Source organism: Macaca mulatta, chromosome 17, assembly GCF_049350105.2.
Source record: "Macaca mulatta isolate MMU2019108-1 chromosome 17, T2T-MMU8v2.0, whole genome shotgun sequence".
NCBI lineage: Eukaryota > Metazoa > Chordata > Mammalia > Primates > Cercopithecidae > Macaca > Macaca mulatta.
In genome coordinates this window covers 96318322-96338618 of record NC_133422.1, presented here as the reverse complement: position 1 = coordinate 96338618, position 20297 = coordinate 96318322, and the positions used below count along the sequence as shown (strand labels likewise).

At 35.0% G+C, this 20297-nt stretch overlaps 1 protein-coding gene across 1 annotated transcript in view; it reads right to left on the bottom strand.

Moving 5' to 3' along the window:
- ITGBL1 (integrin subunit beta like 1) overlaps positions 1–20297 on the bottom strand; it is a 245764-nt gene that overhangs the window by 26020 nt on the left and 199447 nt on the right. The window contains exon 8 of the mRNA XM_028837273.2: positions 659–775. Within this exon, the coding sequence (XP_028693106.1) occupies positions 659–775 (117 nt within the window). The remainder of the gene's footprint in view (positions 1–658; positions 776–20297) is intronic.

Here is a 20297-nt window from a genome sequence, read left to right as displayed (position 1 = left end):
TTGATACTGGAAACGTGGAAATATCTATAATTCACATGCACCAACCTCAGCGATATGAATTTTTTCAGGAATGCAATACAAGAATAATGTTGACCCACATTCCTGGCCATGGAGGTGCTCAGATCAGCACTCTACTCCCGGGACTCTCAGTTTTGCAGGTTACCTTTGCTCACTACCCTCTATCTGCCTCACTCATTCTCTAGACAGTTTATTAATGCCAGTGAGCTCTTCTTTGGGTACGAGAGGCATCATGGAATCTGAGCATACACCGCTTGTGATTTTTAAGTGTAATCTTACTCCATTTTTTCAAGTTTGTGGGTGATACTATACTTTCTCCTACCAGTGTTTATAAATAAAGTAATGAAAATCATGTTAAAATGCTGACCTGCCCCAAAACCTTTCACTGTCATAAAGTATCCTAGTACTTAGATGCAATGATCTTTTATTGATAGTGTACTGCGTACTTTCACATACCTGCTAAATCAAGAGTTTGGGGAAATAAAGGTCATTACAAACCTAATTGTATATTGCTTTTAGGTTCAATGGTATATTGCTTTCTGTTTATCTTATTTTTAACAGCAACTGAAAAAGCAAGAGTCAGTAGAATAAGAAAGGCAGGTAAAGCATGCAGGTAGCATACAGCTGTGAGAAAGGTTACCTCCACAGACCACACCATCGAGGTCTTCACAGCGGCGATCATCACACTCACAAGTCTTGCCATACACCCGGCGATCTCCTGGAGGGTAGCAGGTGCATTTGCCACATTCACATTTACCTAGAAAGTATAAAGAAAGTGCACACTTATGAGGAGAGTCCCAGAATCACTAAGGCTTTCAAGGAGGCAAGCACATTATTAAACCCAAATCTCCTAGAACAGTTCTAGTCTGTGCCTGAGAATAGTTACACAAATACACATTTCCAACTTCAAAAAGAAATTCTGTGGTGGTCTGGAGTGGAAGTGGCAGTCGCTGTCTCAGAAGTCATTCACATTTGCTATTCTCTAATTTTTGTTTCATTCATTTTTGCATAAATCCATTATAAAACTCTCTGGCTATTTCATATACAACTTAGCTTGATGATTCCTTGAACATAATACATTATATATACTGACATAATTTAGCATAATGTGGTCATTTTAAAGGGTTTTAATCTTGGATCTAACTACTCCATGAGAAAAAAAAGTATTCACAGGTATGTTTCAATGTGCTGTTTTAGTGATTATTTGTAATCAGTTTTATAATTCTTAGAACTTATTTTAGCACAGAACATATGTCAAAGCACATAATCTAAATATCTTTATTATCCTCATCTTAAAATTTAAAATTATAAATATTTTTGCAATGAATTTGGTTCATAGTTTGGGAACCCCTTAACTAGTCCCATTATGCTGAGTTTCATCATGATTTCTTGAGTGGTAACTATGTGTAAAACACTATAATTCCCCGCATGACATCAGTTCATTTTCCAGTACCACGCATTGACTAGAACCATTTTACTAAACAGGAAACCAAGATGTATAGAGGCCAAGTAACTTTCCAATGGTGAACCAGCTAGGAAGAAATAGATTCAAAATTTATATCCATTCTCATTAACCTCAAAGTTTGTGCAACTAACCATTAAACCACATTGCATCTTAATGTACACCTAATGCAGCACCAGAAGGCTATATGAGAAAGTAAATTTCTTTTGTTTGAGGAATCGCTACTGGTTTGCCAGAAATTCACTTGGGTGGCAGTGCTCTGAGACATCTGTTACTCTCTGTCATTAGCCCAACCATCATAATTACACACCCACTGAAATAATCACAAGATGCTTCAGGGCTGACCTTGCAATGTTGTTAGTCACTCTGTTGCTGAACTTGTATCTTGTTAAAGAAATTCTGAGTTGTGGATGATGGGGGAAAGAAAAATTAGTATCTAGGATCATATAATTTCAGAGCTGTAATTAAAGATAATCTAATGTAATGATTCATAATATTTTCTAGCTGACATGATGGGGTCACGATCCCTTTGAGAATCTGGTGAAAGACATGGCAGTACAGTGTTGTGCTGGCTGACCTTCGACTAATCTCTACTTGGAGGTAGTTCCAAGTTCAGCAGGAGGCAGGGGGTCCCCTCCTTCAATGATACTCCCTCTTCCTATACCCTGGCAGCAAGAACAGGGACACATCAGACACCCTTGGTCAGGGCTTTGATTCTTGAGGGTGAAAGCAAAGGCACAGCGTCCGTGGGCAACATGGGAAGTGCAACAGCATAGCAATGTCTGGGAGCCATGAAGCTCAGCATGCAGTGGCTGACATTCAGAAGTGATGGCAGCAGGAACTGGTCCTTGGCAGTGACTTTCTTCCCCAGGTTGCTGCAGGAGCTAATTGTTCAAAGTTGCATTCGGAGTCTAAAGCCTTCTAATAAAATATTTTTTATCCCTTTTAATGAAGTTGGTTTCTTTGTTTGCAATCAAGAACCATAACTGGCAGAACACAGATCTGTCCCTGGAAAGATATACCAATACACACTTTTTAGGTAAAATTTCAGAAGGATCCATGACTTCCTTCAATTTATTTAATAGATGAGGAAACTCAAGCATGGTGGGGCTAAATGATTTTTTCCCAAGGCCAACTCTCTATCTATTAGTAGTGTTGGTTTTAGAACCTAGATTTTCTGAACTCCAGTCACCTTCCGATGTGCATAAATGCTCTAATATTTTTCATGGGTGGATGTGCAAATGATTCCAATAATGCAGGCTGTGGGGAGAGAGAAGCAAACTGTAGTACCATCAGCAGTGCGGTCTGGATATGGTGAACTGTTCTTTCACAGACAGATGTGGGAAGCCATGATCATCAGTTGCATTATTCCTGAGCGGCAATGCATTCCAGTTACACAGACAGAATCAGTTTCTACGTTTCAGGGCATACGTATTTATGGTGACAAATTTATTCACATTTTAAGGCATATAATAATTTTCCTGAATATGCTTTATTGGCTTCTGTGCCTCTTCAGAAAAGATGAACTAAACACTGGCATATGTGTTCAGATTTCAACATTCCATTGTTTTCATTGCGGATAATTTCTGTCCTCTATTTTTGTGTAAAGTTATACAATAAAGTGTTAATATTCTGCATCAGCACATTTTCTTTCCTGATAAATTACAATCCACTATCTTTTTTAAATGTCAGAGAATATATTAACCAATGTCCAATTCTTTTTTCACCATGTATCTATTGGAGTTTTAAAATGACTAATATTAAGGCAACTATGAGATGAATTAACTTTTTGCATGTAATCCTAATATAGTTTATAAGATGCAGTGGCTTCTGACAAAAATCAAAAATAATGCATTAGGATGGGCACAAAAAATAGAATAAGACGTACTGTTTGGTAGCACAATAGGGTGACTACAGTCAGTAATAACAATTGTATATTTTAAAATAACTTACAAAGTGTAACTGAATTATTTGTAACTCAAAAGGATAAATGCTTGAGAGGGTAACCCATTCTCCATGGTGTACTTATTTCAAATTTCATCCTTTGTCAAAACATTTCATATCTCCCACAAATACATACACCTACTATATATCCACAAAATTTTTTAAAAATTTAAAAATTAAAATACAATGCATAAGGAAAGGCTAATTTATTGCAGACAGAGAGGTTAAAAAAAAAAGAGTAAATTCTTCATGCACTCCATATTTTTTTGTTTGTTTTTTTAGAGACAGAGTCTTGCTCTGTCACCCAGGTTGGAGTGCAGTGGTGTGATCTCAGCTCACCGCCTCCTGGGTTCAAGCAATTCTCCTGCCTCAGCCTCCTGAGCAGCTGGGACTACAGGCACAACCCACCGTGCCCAGCTAATTTTTGTAAGTTTATTATTTTGCTGCCTCAGTTCACAGCTTCTATTTAGCCTCTACCACGAGTCACTACCAATTTTGTTTCAGTCATTATCGTATACCTATCAGGTATATTTCCAATCATTCTTCAAGGTCCAAAGAAAACTTCAACAAATCTGTGACACTGACACCCTCTGACTCACACACCTTCACAAATTCAATAAAATTAACTATGTTTCTTACGTGTCCTCATATTTTTTTTTTTTTGGCAGAGTCTCACTCTGTCACCCATGCTGGAGTGCGGCGAGTGCAGTGTTGCAATCTTGGGTCACTGCAACCTCCGTCTCCTGGATTCAAGCAATTCTCTTACTTCATTCTCCAGAGTAGCTCGGATTGCAAGCATGCACCACCACGCCCAGCTGATTTTTTTTTTTTTCTATTTTTAGTAGAGACAGGGTTACACCATGTTGGCCAAGCTAGTTTCGAACTCCTGGCCTCAAGCAATCCACCTGCCTTGGCCTCCCAAAGTGCTGAGATCACAGGTGTGAGCCACTATGCCCAGCCATCATAATGTTTTGAATCAATATTTATTGAACACGTGCATTAAACAATAATCATATATAAATACTATAGAAATATTTACACAATACATGAGCATTAATGGTAGAAATTGAATTTGAAATAGTATATCTCTCCCAGAATAGATATTCATTTCCAATTGCCTGAATACCTTCATTTGTGTTTTCCATGGTTAGATCAATTAAATATGTCCCATGACAAACTCATCATCTGTATTCACAAACCTACTCCTCTTCTTGGGTCTTTTGTGAAATTTCACATAATCCACTTTCATAAAACATATGATTATGTAATTCCCTTGCATAAATCCCTCTGATGGCCCCACGTAACCTTCAAAGCAAAGACTAGATTCTTCAACAGAGTTTTCCACATAAGGTCCAACTTACCTTTCCAAGCATATATCCAGGAATTATTGCGCACTCATGTTCAGAGAGTTTATGTTCCCTATTTCCTCCCTCTGTGGTGCTCACCGCCATTTTCTCTGTAAAGTCCTACTCAGTGTCCCATAGCCAGCCCAAATCTAATCTCCTCTCTAAAACCTTCCTTGCCATCCCTGTTTGGTTACCTGGAAGAACTGTCACCTCTCTGATCCCACAGCCCTTTGTCTATACCCCTAGTAGAACACTGAATGCAAAGTTTAAACTAGATAAGCAAGTGCCTCAACCCAATTGTAAGTGATAAAATCACTATGGTCCACACTAACAGTAAGATTTGTATCTTGTTAGCAGCCAACTAAGTTCTCCCTTAATGTAGTAGAAGGACGCTGACATACATGTTTATTGACTTGATTTCAGATAAGAAATTGAGTCCAATCTTTTTCTTTTGTTTACTAAATGATATTATTATTATTTCAGTGATTGTTTTACTGCTATGGAGATACAACTGTGGCTTCTGAAATCGATATCAAATTAATACTCTCATATATGAGAAAGAAGGATAATGGAAATCTGCCTTTCCAGCACTGTGCTATTTTATACAACATATTTAAAAGAAAATGTAAAAAAAGAGACACCCAAAGAAATAAAAATAAAGCAAGTAATTTGCAAGGCGACAATTCAGTAACAGACAGAAAGGAGCATAGTAGTAACTGTGTGAGAAGAAATTAATTCAGCCAATATCATCAATATCATCCAACCAAACTTATCTGAAATTTACTCTACACTGAGTCTGCCTCCTCTTATTAAGTTTTAATAAAGTAGATAATCTTTAGGCACATACAAAATCATTCCAATGATATCATTTCATAAAGAACTGCAATTTTTATGAATTATATTTTAAAGCTCATTATAAGCTATCAAAGAAGAATAATGAACTAAGGCAGATTTTTAGAAGTTCCGATCAAAATAGATTTTACTTAAAAATTCAAACAAGCTCAGACTCTGAACTTGTGTAAAATACAGACAAATTATAAGTCAAGATATAAGCACAATTTATAGCTCTATGTGCAGGTAATCATTTTAATAAAAACTCATAATTTAAATCTCTTTAAATTTATATTTTCCCAGAATCATTAAGATATAAGATTCAGAAAAAGTGTCTATTTTCACCTTAGAATATGTTTTTTTCGTAAGAACTAGATTAAAATGTGAAAACCTTGATTCACTTACTCCAAAATATTTTATATAAAATTCAACAAATATTTAAGAATTTGTTTTGTATGAAATGCATGATTAGATATGGGAGTGCATTGTTAAATAAAAGATATATATATGCCTCTAAAGTCTGCGATTCTATAGCATTTATCTCATTTTACTGCATATTGACTACCAAAAATGTGGAGGAATGATTGATTATATCACCAAAATTAAACCCTAAATATTTTGACCAGCATTACTAATTTCATAATAAAAAAATGCTACTAGTATAAAACTAAAAGATCACAATATATTTAATAATTGCTTTATAGAATATATAGACAGCTAAAATTTACTAGGACAGGATCTCATTCTAACCTTAAGCCCAATCTTCTATATAACTATCTCAAAATATTTAAAGTATTCATTAAAGAGGAAGCTTAACATTTTAGAATGTTATATGTATTCTTGAATAGCATTTTGTATATTGAATATATTATATGTAAAACTAATTCTGGAAATAAAACTCTGCTCTTGGTTTATAAAATAGTTGCCACTTGAATATTTGTCTGAGGCCCTTCCAGACCTCACCTATAGACCACAGCACCCTCTCCCACTAGCAATGAACTGCCTTCAAAAATTATCTCAACATAATCCACATTATCTCATTCTTACCTTAAACCCAATCTTCTATATAGATATCTCAAAATCTTTAAAGTATTCATTAAACTGGAAGCTTAAAATTTTAGAATGCTATGTGTAATCTTGAATAGCATTTTAATGCTATTAGATTGAACATATTATATGAAAAAATAATTCTGGAAGTAAAAACTCTGCTCTGGGTTTATAAATCAGTCAGCACTTGAATATTTGTCTAAAGTTCTTCCAGACCTCACCTATAGACCACAGCACCCCCTCTGACTAACAATGAGCTGCCTTCAAAAATTATCTTGGCATAATCCATGAAAAATATATCACATTATTTTTTCTCTTTATATGGGTGGCATATATGAGAGATTAAACCTCAAAGGTAGCTAAAAAGAGAAGCAGGAGAATAAGGAGGAGGAGGAAAAGGAGGCTTAGCTAGAACTGCTTCATTCTAATAGGGGAACACCATGGTGGTGGTGGTTGCTGGGAGGAGTAACATAGGAACGGTGCAAAACATAGATGAGTAAAAGATAGAAAGCACCTTGTGTTGCAAAAGCATAGCAGCAAAGCACAATTTAAAGTAAACTTCTCGAAAAGAAGCTTGCTGTTGTTCTCTTAACTCCAGTCTCATCTCAACCCAATCCAATTATCTCAAGATGCTGCTATGTGACAAGTACTTCCTCAGCAACGTCTCCAATGACTCCAACACAGTGGCCAATGCTCTGTACCATCTTATATAACCTCTCGGAAGCTTCTGAGAGTTGACCTGGCCCTTTTGGGAAACACTTTCTTCTATTACCTATTATTAGATTATGAATTCTTCTTAGGCTATATTACTGGATTCTCATCTTTATACAAATATCTAAATCTTGGATTGACCCATGGCTCAGCCCTAAACCTTCTTTCCTCTATATTTTCCAAAATTTCCTGTTATCCCATGGATTAAACAACTGTCTTACATGATGAACACTGTCAAATATATCACAGGCCTAGAGTCATCCCCTGAGAAGACACTATTCTATAAAATTGCTTAAATAATAATGTCAACAGGTATATATAATAATCCTTTCAAAAGCTATCCAACATTATGTTTAACAGGGAATGATCTAAGTTAGAGATGGAAGATGCTTATAATAACCATTGCTATAGTTTAAGTGCAATTTAATAAAAATTAGATAAATAATATAATAAAGAGCCAAGATCATTATTAGCAGATGGTCTGTCTTTATGCCTAAGATTTTAAAAATTACGAATGCATTTAAAGTAATAAAACATTTTGGCAAGGTGTCTTGTGACAAAATTAACATACAGAAATGATAAAATTTTTATGTGTCAACACTAACCCAACTTAATGGAAAATTGTTTCATGTACAAAAATATCAGCAATGTAAAATAAATGAACTTATAAAACATTGCACTATAAAGTCATAGTGAGGGTCATAGGAGAAGACTTATAATTTTAAAAAGGACATACTTTCTTATTGAGTAAGAAAAGTGTCTGATTTTTTCCTGAATTAATAAATCAGTATTGTACCAATCAAACTCACTGAATATTTTCAAGTTGATGAAATGATTCTCAAATTTGTCTGAAATAACAAGTATGGTAATATTCAGGAATACTTTTAAAAATAGAGTCTGTGTGCATCTATGGAAGATAAGTGGAGAAATGTCATAACGGGTAAGTTGAACAATGTAAAATGACGCTTTTTATAAGTCAAAAATAGCCAGACATCACCAATTTTACATTATTAAACTAAATAAAATGTCCTCTAACTATAGTAAAGTGTTTTACTAGTGAAAAAGGAAGAAAGAGGAAGAGAGAAAAAAATGTTAAAGGAAATGCACACACTTAATAATAATTGGTTGGTGCTGATGATAAACATTTTAAAATCTTCCATTTGGATTAGGAATAAGAAAAAGATAAATTTCTCTTTTAGTTCTATTCAATATTGCACTAGGTATCTTTGTTGGTAGAATATGGTAAGGATAAAAAGATGACATAAAGAATTGAAAGAAGGAAACAAAAATTACTTAGCCAAAAACTGTGCATGTAGACAATGCAAAAACTACTAACAAATAATATGGATTATTAAGAGAGTATATTAGTTGTCCTATAGCAAACATATATACAAAAATAAATCACATATGTATATACAGCATTATACAAATGAAAACTGAGATTTAAATGTGAAGAAATACTGTATGTTTATTATTCAATATTGTTAAAATAACAAATGTCCCCTAATTGATCTATAGCTTCAATATAATTACAACCAAAATCTTACCAGGATTTTTTAAAGCTTAAAAGCCAATTATAACATTTATACAGAAATGGAAAGCACCAATAACCAAAATACTTATGAACAAGAAAAAGGTAGAAATACCTTTTGAAATAGATATCAAGGCTTATTTTAAAGGCATAGTAATTTTAAAAGTTGGATTTTGGTGGAGGTGGAGACCAAGTAGAATAGAATAGAGAATCCAGAAACAGCCCCTTGCATATACGAATACCGGATTAGAACAAGGTGACACTCAAAAGCAATAAAGGAAAGATGACCTTTCACATAAATGGTGCTAGAGTAAATAACTAAAAAAGAAAATATTAACCATTTGAATTATAATGAGGAGCTTTAGTACATTAGAAAATAAGAGAGTGAAAAGGTGAGCCACAGAATGAGAGATGATATCAGTGACCCACATATCTGACAACTGTCTCATATCCAAACTATTTAAAGAAGTCTAACGACAACAACAACAACAACAATGACAACAAATACATAAAATCCACTAAAGACATGGGCAGGAGATCTGAATGGGCACTTCAGAAAATGGGATTGTATGGCCAGTAAATGTATAAAAATACACTCCTCCTCTTATTCATATGGGAAATACAAACTAAACCACAAAAAGATTCCATCACAAACCAATTAGCATAGCAAACATTTTAAAACTGACCCTAATAAGCATTGGCAATGGTTTGGAAATACCAGACAAGTCTTTTGCAGAGGGCGAGAATATAAATTGGTAGAATATTTTGGGGATTGTTTGGCATTATCTAGTGAAGTTGGCATGCATAATCTAAGAATCAGCAATTCAATTCTTGGTTAAGTTCCCTAGAGAAAAGCATACACATGTGAAACAGGGTATGTTCCAGAATAATCATAGCAACATTATGCTTAGCAACTTCAAAGGAGAAACGCCTGAAGTGTTCATCAATTGTGGAATACTTGCATATCAGCTATATTCTTAAATGAAACACTACAGTAATTAAAAGAAAGAATTGCAAATACATGCAACGTACTGCCTGAATCTTAAGAATATAATGTAGAGTGCGATAACTCAGTCATAAAACAATGCATGCTGTTTGATGAATTCCAAAAAAGTCAAATCTAACTATCATACTGTCTGGGAATATATAACTAGGTGGAAAACTTTAAAGAAAGTTTTGGAGGTGATTACTATGAACATGAGCATAAAGGTTATCTTTTTAGGCAGAGAGTATGCTGATTCCAGAGAAGTGAGAATGGAGCTTTTGGGATTCTGGCATTCTTCTATTTCTGAACCTGGGCATGTGATTACTTTATAATGATTCATAATGCTATAAATTTATGTTATATACTTTTCTGGGCATAATGGATTATTCAAAAAATAAGTTTGATAAAATTGGTGAGTCATGTTTCAAAAATATTCATCCCCTTCACTTAACTCCTTACAACTAAATACATTTCCAGGGGTTTCAACATTCAAATTTAAAAGTTTAAGTCATAAAACTAGACAAGAATATAGGTGAGAGTTTTCATAACAGTTGGGTGAGAAAAACTATTCTAAATATGACACCAAATTAGAAATATAAAGGACAACATTAATAAATTTGACCATAAAATATTCAATATTCAATTTCTATAGAGCAACAAATAACCTAAGCAAGACTAAAATATAAATGATAAATAAGGACAAAATATTTGTACAAATAATACAGACACTAAGAAAACACTACTACATGTATGATCTAAAGTAAAAACAACTAATAATAAATTAGCAAAAGAAAAATGAACCAAGGACGAAAATGGGTTCTTCACAATAGAAGTAATATGCATTGATCATTATGAATATGAAATTACTTTTATCTTTTAGTAAACACCATGGAAATTAACTGCTAACTTGAAATAATTACACTTTTTTTGGAAAGTTACCACGTTCATTGAAATATTTGAAACTTCTGAAATCTTTGTTACTAAATTTTACTTGATATAGCCTGGAAGAAATTCTCATTCACAGATTTTTTGGAAAGTTATCCATAGGATACTGCAATATTTATATAAACAAAATACTATTATTTTAATACTAGAAAGACAAAGTCGAACTTTTCTTCTGCTTATAGGGTAAGTCAGTATAACTAAAGTGTAAGATAAAATGAAAAAGAGTAGCTTGTGACCTTTATAAAATGCAGATTGCCTCATTTGCATTATTACAAATAGAAAGATTAAAACTGTAGTAATTTCATTGGTTTACATCCTGATTAATTGCTGGAGTGCAGTTACAGTAGAAATAATCATTTAATCATTTCATAAAATCGGAGACAGACATAGAAGAGTAACGAAGGGTGATCAAGCCCAACTAGCTCCACAATTTACAGATGTGGAAAACTGAAATTCTGAGAGTGACATAATACGTGATTTGCTCAAAATTATAGAGTGAACCAAAGATGTTTAGGTCATCCCTCAAGGTCAGAGGGTAAAAGAAGAAACGGAAAGGTCATCTGTTTTTCCACAATCACTTATTTAACTATTGTCTGTCTTATTTTTTAATAGGTAAAAATTCTTGGATGAGTCATATTTGGAAGCATTGCCTTATGGAAAGGTGTCAATTTCTGGTAGAGGTTAATTTTCTAAAACTGGTATAAGGTAAAGATTGTGAAATTGTGAAGTGTGACATTTGTTTTTCGAGCTATATTCCTCTTCCTCTTTTCTCTCCCTCTCTGCCTCTTCTTGATCCTCTCTCTACACCCTCCCTTTCCCATCTGAGTATTCTCTCCCAGCACACACACACACTCACACACTCACACACACACACACACACACACACCACCTTCACTCCTTCCCTCTTTCTTCCAGGTTTTTCTTTTCTTCTTGAATTCCCCCTTTTTCATAATCTCAACCACAACCAGTATCTCAAGCCTTAGACTTTGACATCTCCTTCCCTCACTTTCTTTGATTTTCTCCTTTTAAGGTCTCATTTCCACAGGACACAGGCTTCAAACCAGCAGGGACTAAGTTTCTAGATCTTAGATGGGGAGATAAGAAGACAAAGAAGACAGACACAGCCGCCCACTAACCTCACGGATTAACAATCAAGAGAGTCCTCAGATAACTAATTCAGGAAAGTCATTCTTTATTCAGGACCAATTACATCTCTTCTGCATGACCACCAGTAACATTTTTGCACATTTGTGAAAGGGTGAAAATCTGCAAAGTCAGAAGCCACAGGGTAGATGCCTGGACTTGAACTGCTAGTGTTAAAAATTGTAATCATCTCCAGAAACTATGACTGAATATGCGACACACACACACACACACACAGAGGCACATGCACACACATACACACACACATTTCATCCCTATATGGTCACATTTAAAGTGTTCAGCTGAAGAATACTAACTTCCTTCTAACTACCCCACATAGAGAACACACATGTTCTTGCTCAAGAATAGGTTCAGCAGGGCTCACAATCTTAAATGTCTGCATTACTTTGATCATTCCCCAGACACATTTTGACTATCAACTATGGGGTAAGTATCATGCTAGATATTGAGATACAAAAGAAAGATGTTTAAACACTTTTACTAGCAGAGGAAATGAAGATAAAATGCACACGCACACAGGGCCGGCAGGGTTAGAGAAAGTTTCTGGCAAAGATAATGTGGGGTTGAGCCTTAACGTGTTTGTTTAAGTGTGTAAAAGGGAAATACATTTTGTGGCACACATAACAATTAAAATCGTGGGCACTAACTTTTAACAGGTCTGGATTTTAATCTTGGCGCATACACAACTAAATGTGATTCCTTGGAAGAACAAGTTAAACTTCATTCATTGTGGCTGCATAATGGGAGTAAAAATAATACCCATAGCACAGGATGATTTTAAGGGCTAAATGTTGCAATGTGCACAAACTACACAGTACAGGGCTTGGCACATAGTAAGTGTTCAACAAATATTAGATATTATTATCATTATATTTTGATAAATAAAACACAGCTGGGAGGCTTGGAGTTCAATTACTCACATACAATTTGTTCACTTCCTTTTTCATTGTACTTTTCTGTGCAAACAAAAAATAAGTGTATTCCCCGACCCAGAATGAGATGATTTCAGGAGACCACTGTATCATCAAATGCACCTGCTGCGGTGGTAACAGCAGGCACACTCTCCATGACCTTATTTTTTTTTTCACTTTTTAAAATGATAAAAACCACACTTGCAGTACATGCTCAATAGTTGGGGAGTAATTAGAGGCTCACATAAAACAGAAAATAGATGAGCACTTTACTAACACAGTCCTTCTTTGCCTAAAATAATAGGTTTGCCATAGCAACCTGATTGCACTAGAAAAAGCGCCTGCCAAATGCATCCTAAGTTCCCTTGCAATTTCTATGAGAAGGAATTAAACACTTGAGAACTATAATATTCTGTACCATTTCAGCTAAGTACAAATATTTTTGTGAGAATAAAGTAATCTTCCTTCAGACATTTGAAAGTGAAGAGGCACCTTCACCTTCCATTTCAAAACAGGCAGCAAAACTTCTTATAATGCAAGCCACGTTGACATTACAGATCAATCATTAGCCAAGAAAAAGTTGCTCATGACTTTAAAATGCAGATAAATGTCAATTCTTCTATTTGTGTTTTCTTAGTACACAAGGATTAAAGTAATTAATCATGGACTATGTGAGGAACCAAGACATTTAAGCAAATGCTGTACTAATATAATTTTCTCTTCTCTGTCTTAGAGTGTCTAAAATTGAAAATGGGAAGAGAAATACCAGGCCACACTCATCTCTAAAGGTTTTCTAAACTATGGAGCAAAATATGACAGAGGAGGTCATTTAGTACTCTAACAGATTATCTCGTTATTTGAACCTTAAGGTGGCTTCTACAACAACACCAAAAACTATTCAAGATTCACTTTTTTCTAACAAAAAGGCTATAAATTAGGCAGTAATATTATACTCACATACAAAAGTAACTTTGATACTGAGCGACAGGTCCAAGTTTAAAAAGTCAATGAATGACTGAGCTAGGATATGTAGAGCTGAAGTTCTTGACCAGTGTAGTCCACCATGAAGCAGCCCATGTAAATTAGAGTAAAAAATCTCCTTTTTTTCTAGCTGGCAAACCCCACTGATTGGTCATCAGGCAGTGCCCTGCTTCTGAAACACAGCTATGGATTTCTGAATACGTAAGTCCTATGAAATTCTGGCTGATCTTTGACATTGACTTTAATGATTTCATTCCAGACTGTAAACAAACACACTCAACTGTAATTAACCATAAAATTACTTTATGAGATAAATGCTGAAGGAGACACACAGGCAATCAATGCCATTCACCAGTGAAAGAAAGTGTGGTCATTGACATAATCAGATAAAGGTTTCTATAGAAAGTGTTTCTCGGCCAGGTGCGGTGGCTCACGCCTGTAATCCTAGCACTTTTGGAAGTCTGAGGCAGTTGGATCACGAGGTCAGGACATGGAGACCATCCTGGCTAACATGGTGAAACCCCATCTCTACTAAAAATACAAAAAATTATCTGGGCGTGGTGGCACGTGCCTGTAATCCCAGCTACTCAGGAGGCTGAGGCAGGAGAATCACTTGAACCGGTAGTCCGAGGTTGCAGATCACACCACTGCACTCCGGCCTGGGCAACAGTGAGACTCTGACTCAAAAAAAAAAAAAAAAAAAATGTTTCTTGAAGATGAGTTTATTTGGGGAAAGGAGAAAGGAGGAGTAAGGTAGAATCAGGCCCTAGTCACTCTGAACTTCTTGGTACTGACGCTTTAAAACATTAAAAAGTGGGCCGGGCACAGTGGCTCATGCCTGTAATCCTAGCACTTTGGGATGCCGAGGCGGGTGGATCACCTAAGGTCGGGAGTTTGAGACTAGCCTGGCCAACATGGTGAAACCCAGTCTCTACTAAAAATACACAAAATTAGCTAGACATGGTGGTGAGCGCCTGTAGTCCCAGCTACTGAGAAGACTGAAGCAGGAGAATTGCCTGAACCCAGGAGGCGGAGGTTGCAGTGAGCCAAGATCATGTCACTGTATTTCAGCCTGAGCAACAAAATGAGACTCCAATTCAAAAAAAAAAAAAAAAAAAGTGTCAGTGAATCTATCACTTCCTTAATACACATTTCAGATTTTAGGAGTGCTAATTAAACTGCTTTCTTCCCAAATATGCGATAATTAGCAAATATATCTTACAATTTGACCAATGAAATCAATAGAAAAATACATAACATACTTTCCCTCACAAATAGGCTAATCTTTTAAAATTAAGAAAAATTTACCATAAAACAACAGTTTCTTCTAGCCTATCTTTTATTAGTCTTTGTTTTTGACTCTACCAAAATATACTTCCCCAAGTCGCAGACATTAGAAAGAATATTGCATACATATGAGTTTACACATATGTGAGAATGTACGTGTATATGTACATGTGAATTTGGGATGATGCAAATTCATGTGAGCAACTTATCCTCAAATAGTTTATGCAAAAAAGCTCTTTGTACTATTCTTAAGTCTTCTTTCTAAGTTTGAAATTATTTCAAAATAAAAAATAGTTTATAATTTAAAAATACATAAGTAAAACTCTATACATAATTTATGTAGTCAAACGGTATTTTCAAAAATAAGGTCGTATCAATAATCATATATACACCTACTCATACATTTTATATCCAATTTTGGAAAACAGTTTTTAGAATCATATTCAGGATGTAAGCCGTTTTTATCTATGAAGCCGTGTCAAACATAAGCAGAGCCTGGGAACTGTATAGCCCCAAATGCCAGAAACATAATAAGCTTAAGTGTAAGGATATAGTAAATTTGCTTTAACTTTGTCATTTTACAGCACATTCATCATAGGTAGGATTAATAAGTAAGAGTTACAGAGAAGTAGAGTTTAACATACTATAATAAATAGGATTCTACCAACCAGAGTAGTCCTGAATGGAATGGATTAGCACAAGGGGAATACATTTCTCCTCACGGATAGAAGTGAAGCCAGGAAGTTCGTATTTCATAAAGGTTGATCGTTTGTGCTCTGGAGTATGAGAGATCTAGGAGAGAATTCCCTATCTACCACTTAAAAGCGCTATAATTTTAGGAAATAATGATCCTCCCTATTTCCAAAAATTCAAAATTAAGAGTATCTACATAACTGCCTTTAAGGAGGTTGAAATAGAAATCTGTTTTCACAAGTACTACTATTTGGATTTTCTGGGTACCACTGTGATATAAGGTTGTGGTACAGTGCCTGAACAGCTTTTGAAAATTCAAGGACTATATAACCTAAAGAGTAAAAGCCTTCCACAAATAGACCTACACATATTATATTTTATATTTTTGTATATGAAAGTGGTATATGGTTTTTTCACACCTAATAGGTTTCTCATTCTACAATGAATTTCTGCTTTCTTCTTTTTTCCCCTCTGCCAACAATATGTTTCAGATAACTCATGCTTCCTCTATTAAGTAGTGCTAATTCTTTATTTATATATTTATTTATTTAGAGACAGAGTCTCACTCTGTCACCCAGGCTTGAGTGCAGCAGTGTGATCTCGACTCACTGCAACCTCCACCTCCCAGGTTCAAGCAATTCTCGTGCCTCAGCATCCCGAGTAGCTAGGATTACAGGCATGTGCCACCACGTCCAGCTAATTTTTGTATTTTTAATAGAGATGTAGTTTCAACTGGAGTTGGCTGGTCTCCAACTCCTGGCCTCAACTGATCCACCCACCTCAGCCTCCCAAACTGCTGGGATTACAGGTGTGAGTCAATGTGCCCGGTCAGTAATGTTACCATGCTTCTTTAATTTAATGGTAATTTAAATAATATCTTAAAAGAATATCTTATACTGACATTATTCTTCAACAGACTCCTTTTGCACCTTGAAGTCCTATTGGAATTTTTGTCTCTATTGTAAGAAATAATTTTTAGATTAGCAAAAATCCAATAAACAGTATTAAGTAAACCCAAAGGCAACCAGGATTTAAGTGGCCAAGATACTAGAGAAAAGAGGACCATTGGAAAGTGACTTCTACCTTCTATCCAAATAATCTCTTTGATGCATTTGTCAATTCTGAAACTATTCGGGGCAAGAGGTTGAAATGCCAAGGACAAAACAATATCTAAAATATGAATAAACGAGGCAGAGCTTTTGGCTTTTCGCTCTTGCTGCAAATACAAGTTTAATAAGCAGAAGAAAGGAGAGAGGAGAGCAGCTGTCTCTCTCTTGCCAGAGAGAGGTGTCTGAAAAGGAAAGACCTGCTGGTGGACCTGCTGGATTCTATAGGCAAGCTTGAGAAGGCGATGTCTGATTTATGTAGGACCCACAGATTGATTGCATCAGGTGTGACATTTACGTTGTGTGTGGTAAGGCTGGTCGCCGCATCCTAATCTTATTAGGCCAATGGGCTTTCCACTTGGCCAGCGCCATCTTGTTTGCTCCTTACTCTACTTGTGGCTGGCAAAGGGAGGATGGAGCCGCCATTTTGAACATACCTATTCCCAGGTAGTTTCTTTATATTGGCACAACTGCCGGCAACAGGCTGCTGTTTGTAAGAAAATAAAATGATTTGGGGGCTGCTTTTCATTACAAGGAAAACTTTACTGAGGACTCCCATATTCTCACTGTCTGCCTAAGTAATTTCTTCTTAACTCCTGTATCAGAAGAATTCAAGATCCAGTCTAGGCTACAGATAGGTAATAAAAAAGAAAAAACAATGCACAGGGCCACCATCTAACAAGTATATTATAGTTTTTCTTTAGAAACATAATTTTTCTCTCTACAGTCATCCCAATCTTTACTAAAGATAATAAGACTAATTTGTTTGTAAAATAAGTTTAATTTTGTCAAATGTGACTGAATTATTTACATAAATGCAGCAAGAATAGTGATTAAACACATAGTAATCTCAGATTGGGCCCTTAAATATCTCTTGAGACTAAAAAGCCAAACCAAGGCAGTCTTCAGGTTTTGTCTGTAGTACCTATAAACAACTTAAATATCACATCTCAGTCAAAACCTTTGTAATATAGGCGATATTTCCAGTTCTACACTGTTATAAAGAGAGCAGATTCTTATTGAATTTATGCAAATATACTGCCATTAAAAAATATAAGAATACTCATGCAGTTCTGAATTTTGATGGGATCAAATAGGGATAAAAAGTAAATTTTTCCACTTTTGTTTACAAAGGTATACTTTACCAAATAGCCGTAAACTATAGTTAGCTTAAGAGACAAAGTTTCCTTAAATCTGCAACTGAAACATTTAAGAACCAACAATGTTTCAAATAAAAGTCATAAGACATCATCTTCATTAGTTATCTCACTTCATGTAATTAATTTTCATTCTGCTTGATTTTGATTAGCAGTTTCATGAATGTATCAGTTTCTTTATCAGAGTTCTGGAAATTTTTGGTTGGCCTACCGAGGTTAGGGTTATTAGAAACCTGTAAGCAAGAGTAGTTACCAGTCTTTTCTAGGCATATGAATGCAGATGTGTTTAGAGAAGAAACAAAAATGTAACTGTAGATGACAAAGATTTAGAATAACTATGGTTTAAAAATCTGATGAATTTGAACTCTGTAGAGTTCATTATGATAATGACACAATTGATGAAGAAATTCAGTTATTTCTATCGCATATAACATTTTAAGGTAACAACCAGAATGATGGTTGACAGCATCCAACCAGAGCCATCAGACTTCTATAAATTTTACATAATCTTTAGAACATTCACATCAATAACATATTCATATAAATATAACTTGAAAAAGATTTAGCATCACTCTATTATTTGACAATGCTTCCCAGACAACCCAACATATTAAATAAGCCTAATTCGTTTAATAACTCTTTCATAAGATGAGAGACACATCCTTCAGAATTTCCTGACTAGAAATTCCCAAAGTTAATTTGAAGTCAAAAAGACTTAATTTAGAACTTTGATACTGGGGAAGCTTGCCAAAGATATCAAAAGGTTTAAAACATTTAATTAAAACAGAATCACATGTCATCGTGAAATAATAGTTATTCACTTAACTAGAGTGACAAAAAATGTCAAAAATAAATACAGAAAATTACAAGGATGTAAGAAAACTTTAACTCTTTCAAAGCTCAGTTTTCCTCACTAATGAAAAATCTAGTAAGACAACATAAAGCACAGGGAATTATCTTGATAAAACACAAAATATTTGTTTCTTAGGCCCATCACCAAAAGGTTTAAAAACACACACAAATACAAACCTCCTGCACTGTGATTGTGTCTCCTTATGGAAGTCCATTTAAATAACCTGGAAGTTGAACCCAATGAAAAGATACCAGAATTCTCGAAGACACTGGAATTGACTGCCCGAGATTATGAGTGCAGCTGATATCATAGAAGTAAACAAGAAAACGAGTACCTTGAGCAGGGTAATTTGTGGCTCTTACAAAAAGTAAAAGCATGCACAATTGCCTCATTACATGGAACAATTCAGACACATCAAGAAAAGCCAAGAGAACAGAATCAAGTTATCCCAGAGGAAGACATTGCTCTTTGGGCCTTCAAGACATTTTCCAGTATCAGACCACAGAGGCAGAGTAAGAACTGGAGGGGGAAAAAAAGGCAGTAGCAGCTGACTAAAATGTTAATGGAGAGAGTCATGACTTTAACACTATGAAAAGATGTACCTCTGCAGGAAGAGAAGGAGGAAGAGCTAGAGGCCATCATGTGTGACCTGCAAATTATGTGCAGTGAGATACAGCAAAAAGTTGAACTTCTGAGACAGGAATCTGAAAAGCTTCAAGAGGAAACTCCATTTTGTGAAATTAAATTGGTATTTTAAAAGAAGAACGTAGCAATTTTAATCTGGAATTGGGAAAAATAAATAGAAACGGACAAAACATGCAGTTCAGAAAATGATCGAAAATTAAAAGAAAAAAATTTTACAATTAAAAATAAAAACTTTCTGCAAATTTCACTGAGAGCAGATCAATAATCCAAGAAAACTGTGTTGCTTTAAACACAGAGGACTAGATTCTGGTTTTGTATCAGTGTATTAATGTTCAATTTTAGAAAGAATTGTAAACAATTTTAACTTAAGCCAACTTGATTGCACACAAATTCCTTTCATAAGATTATACTTTACAAACCTTTGCATTCTCCTCAGACCTTTTATGACTTGGTTAAGCCTTCAGTTTTCTCCTATATTTTCTTCTTTTTAAATTCTACCTTAGCACAAACATTTATTTTTCTTATTTCCCTTTATCATTCTAACCACACAATATTATTTTTCATATTATTCACTTTCTGCTTTTAACTTCTTTACCTAAAAACACTTCCTCATAACCTTCTTTGCAGCCCTCTCTCTCCCCTAATTACTGGCTTCTTTTTGCTTTATTGTTACTTCTTTT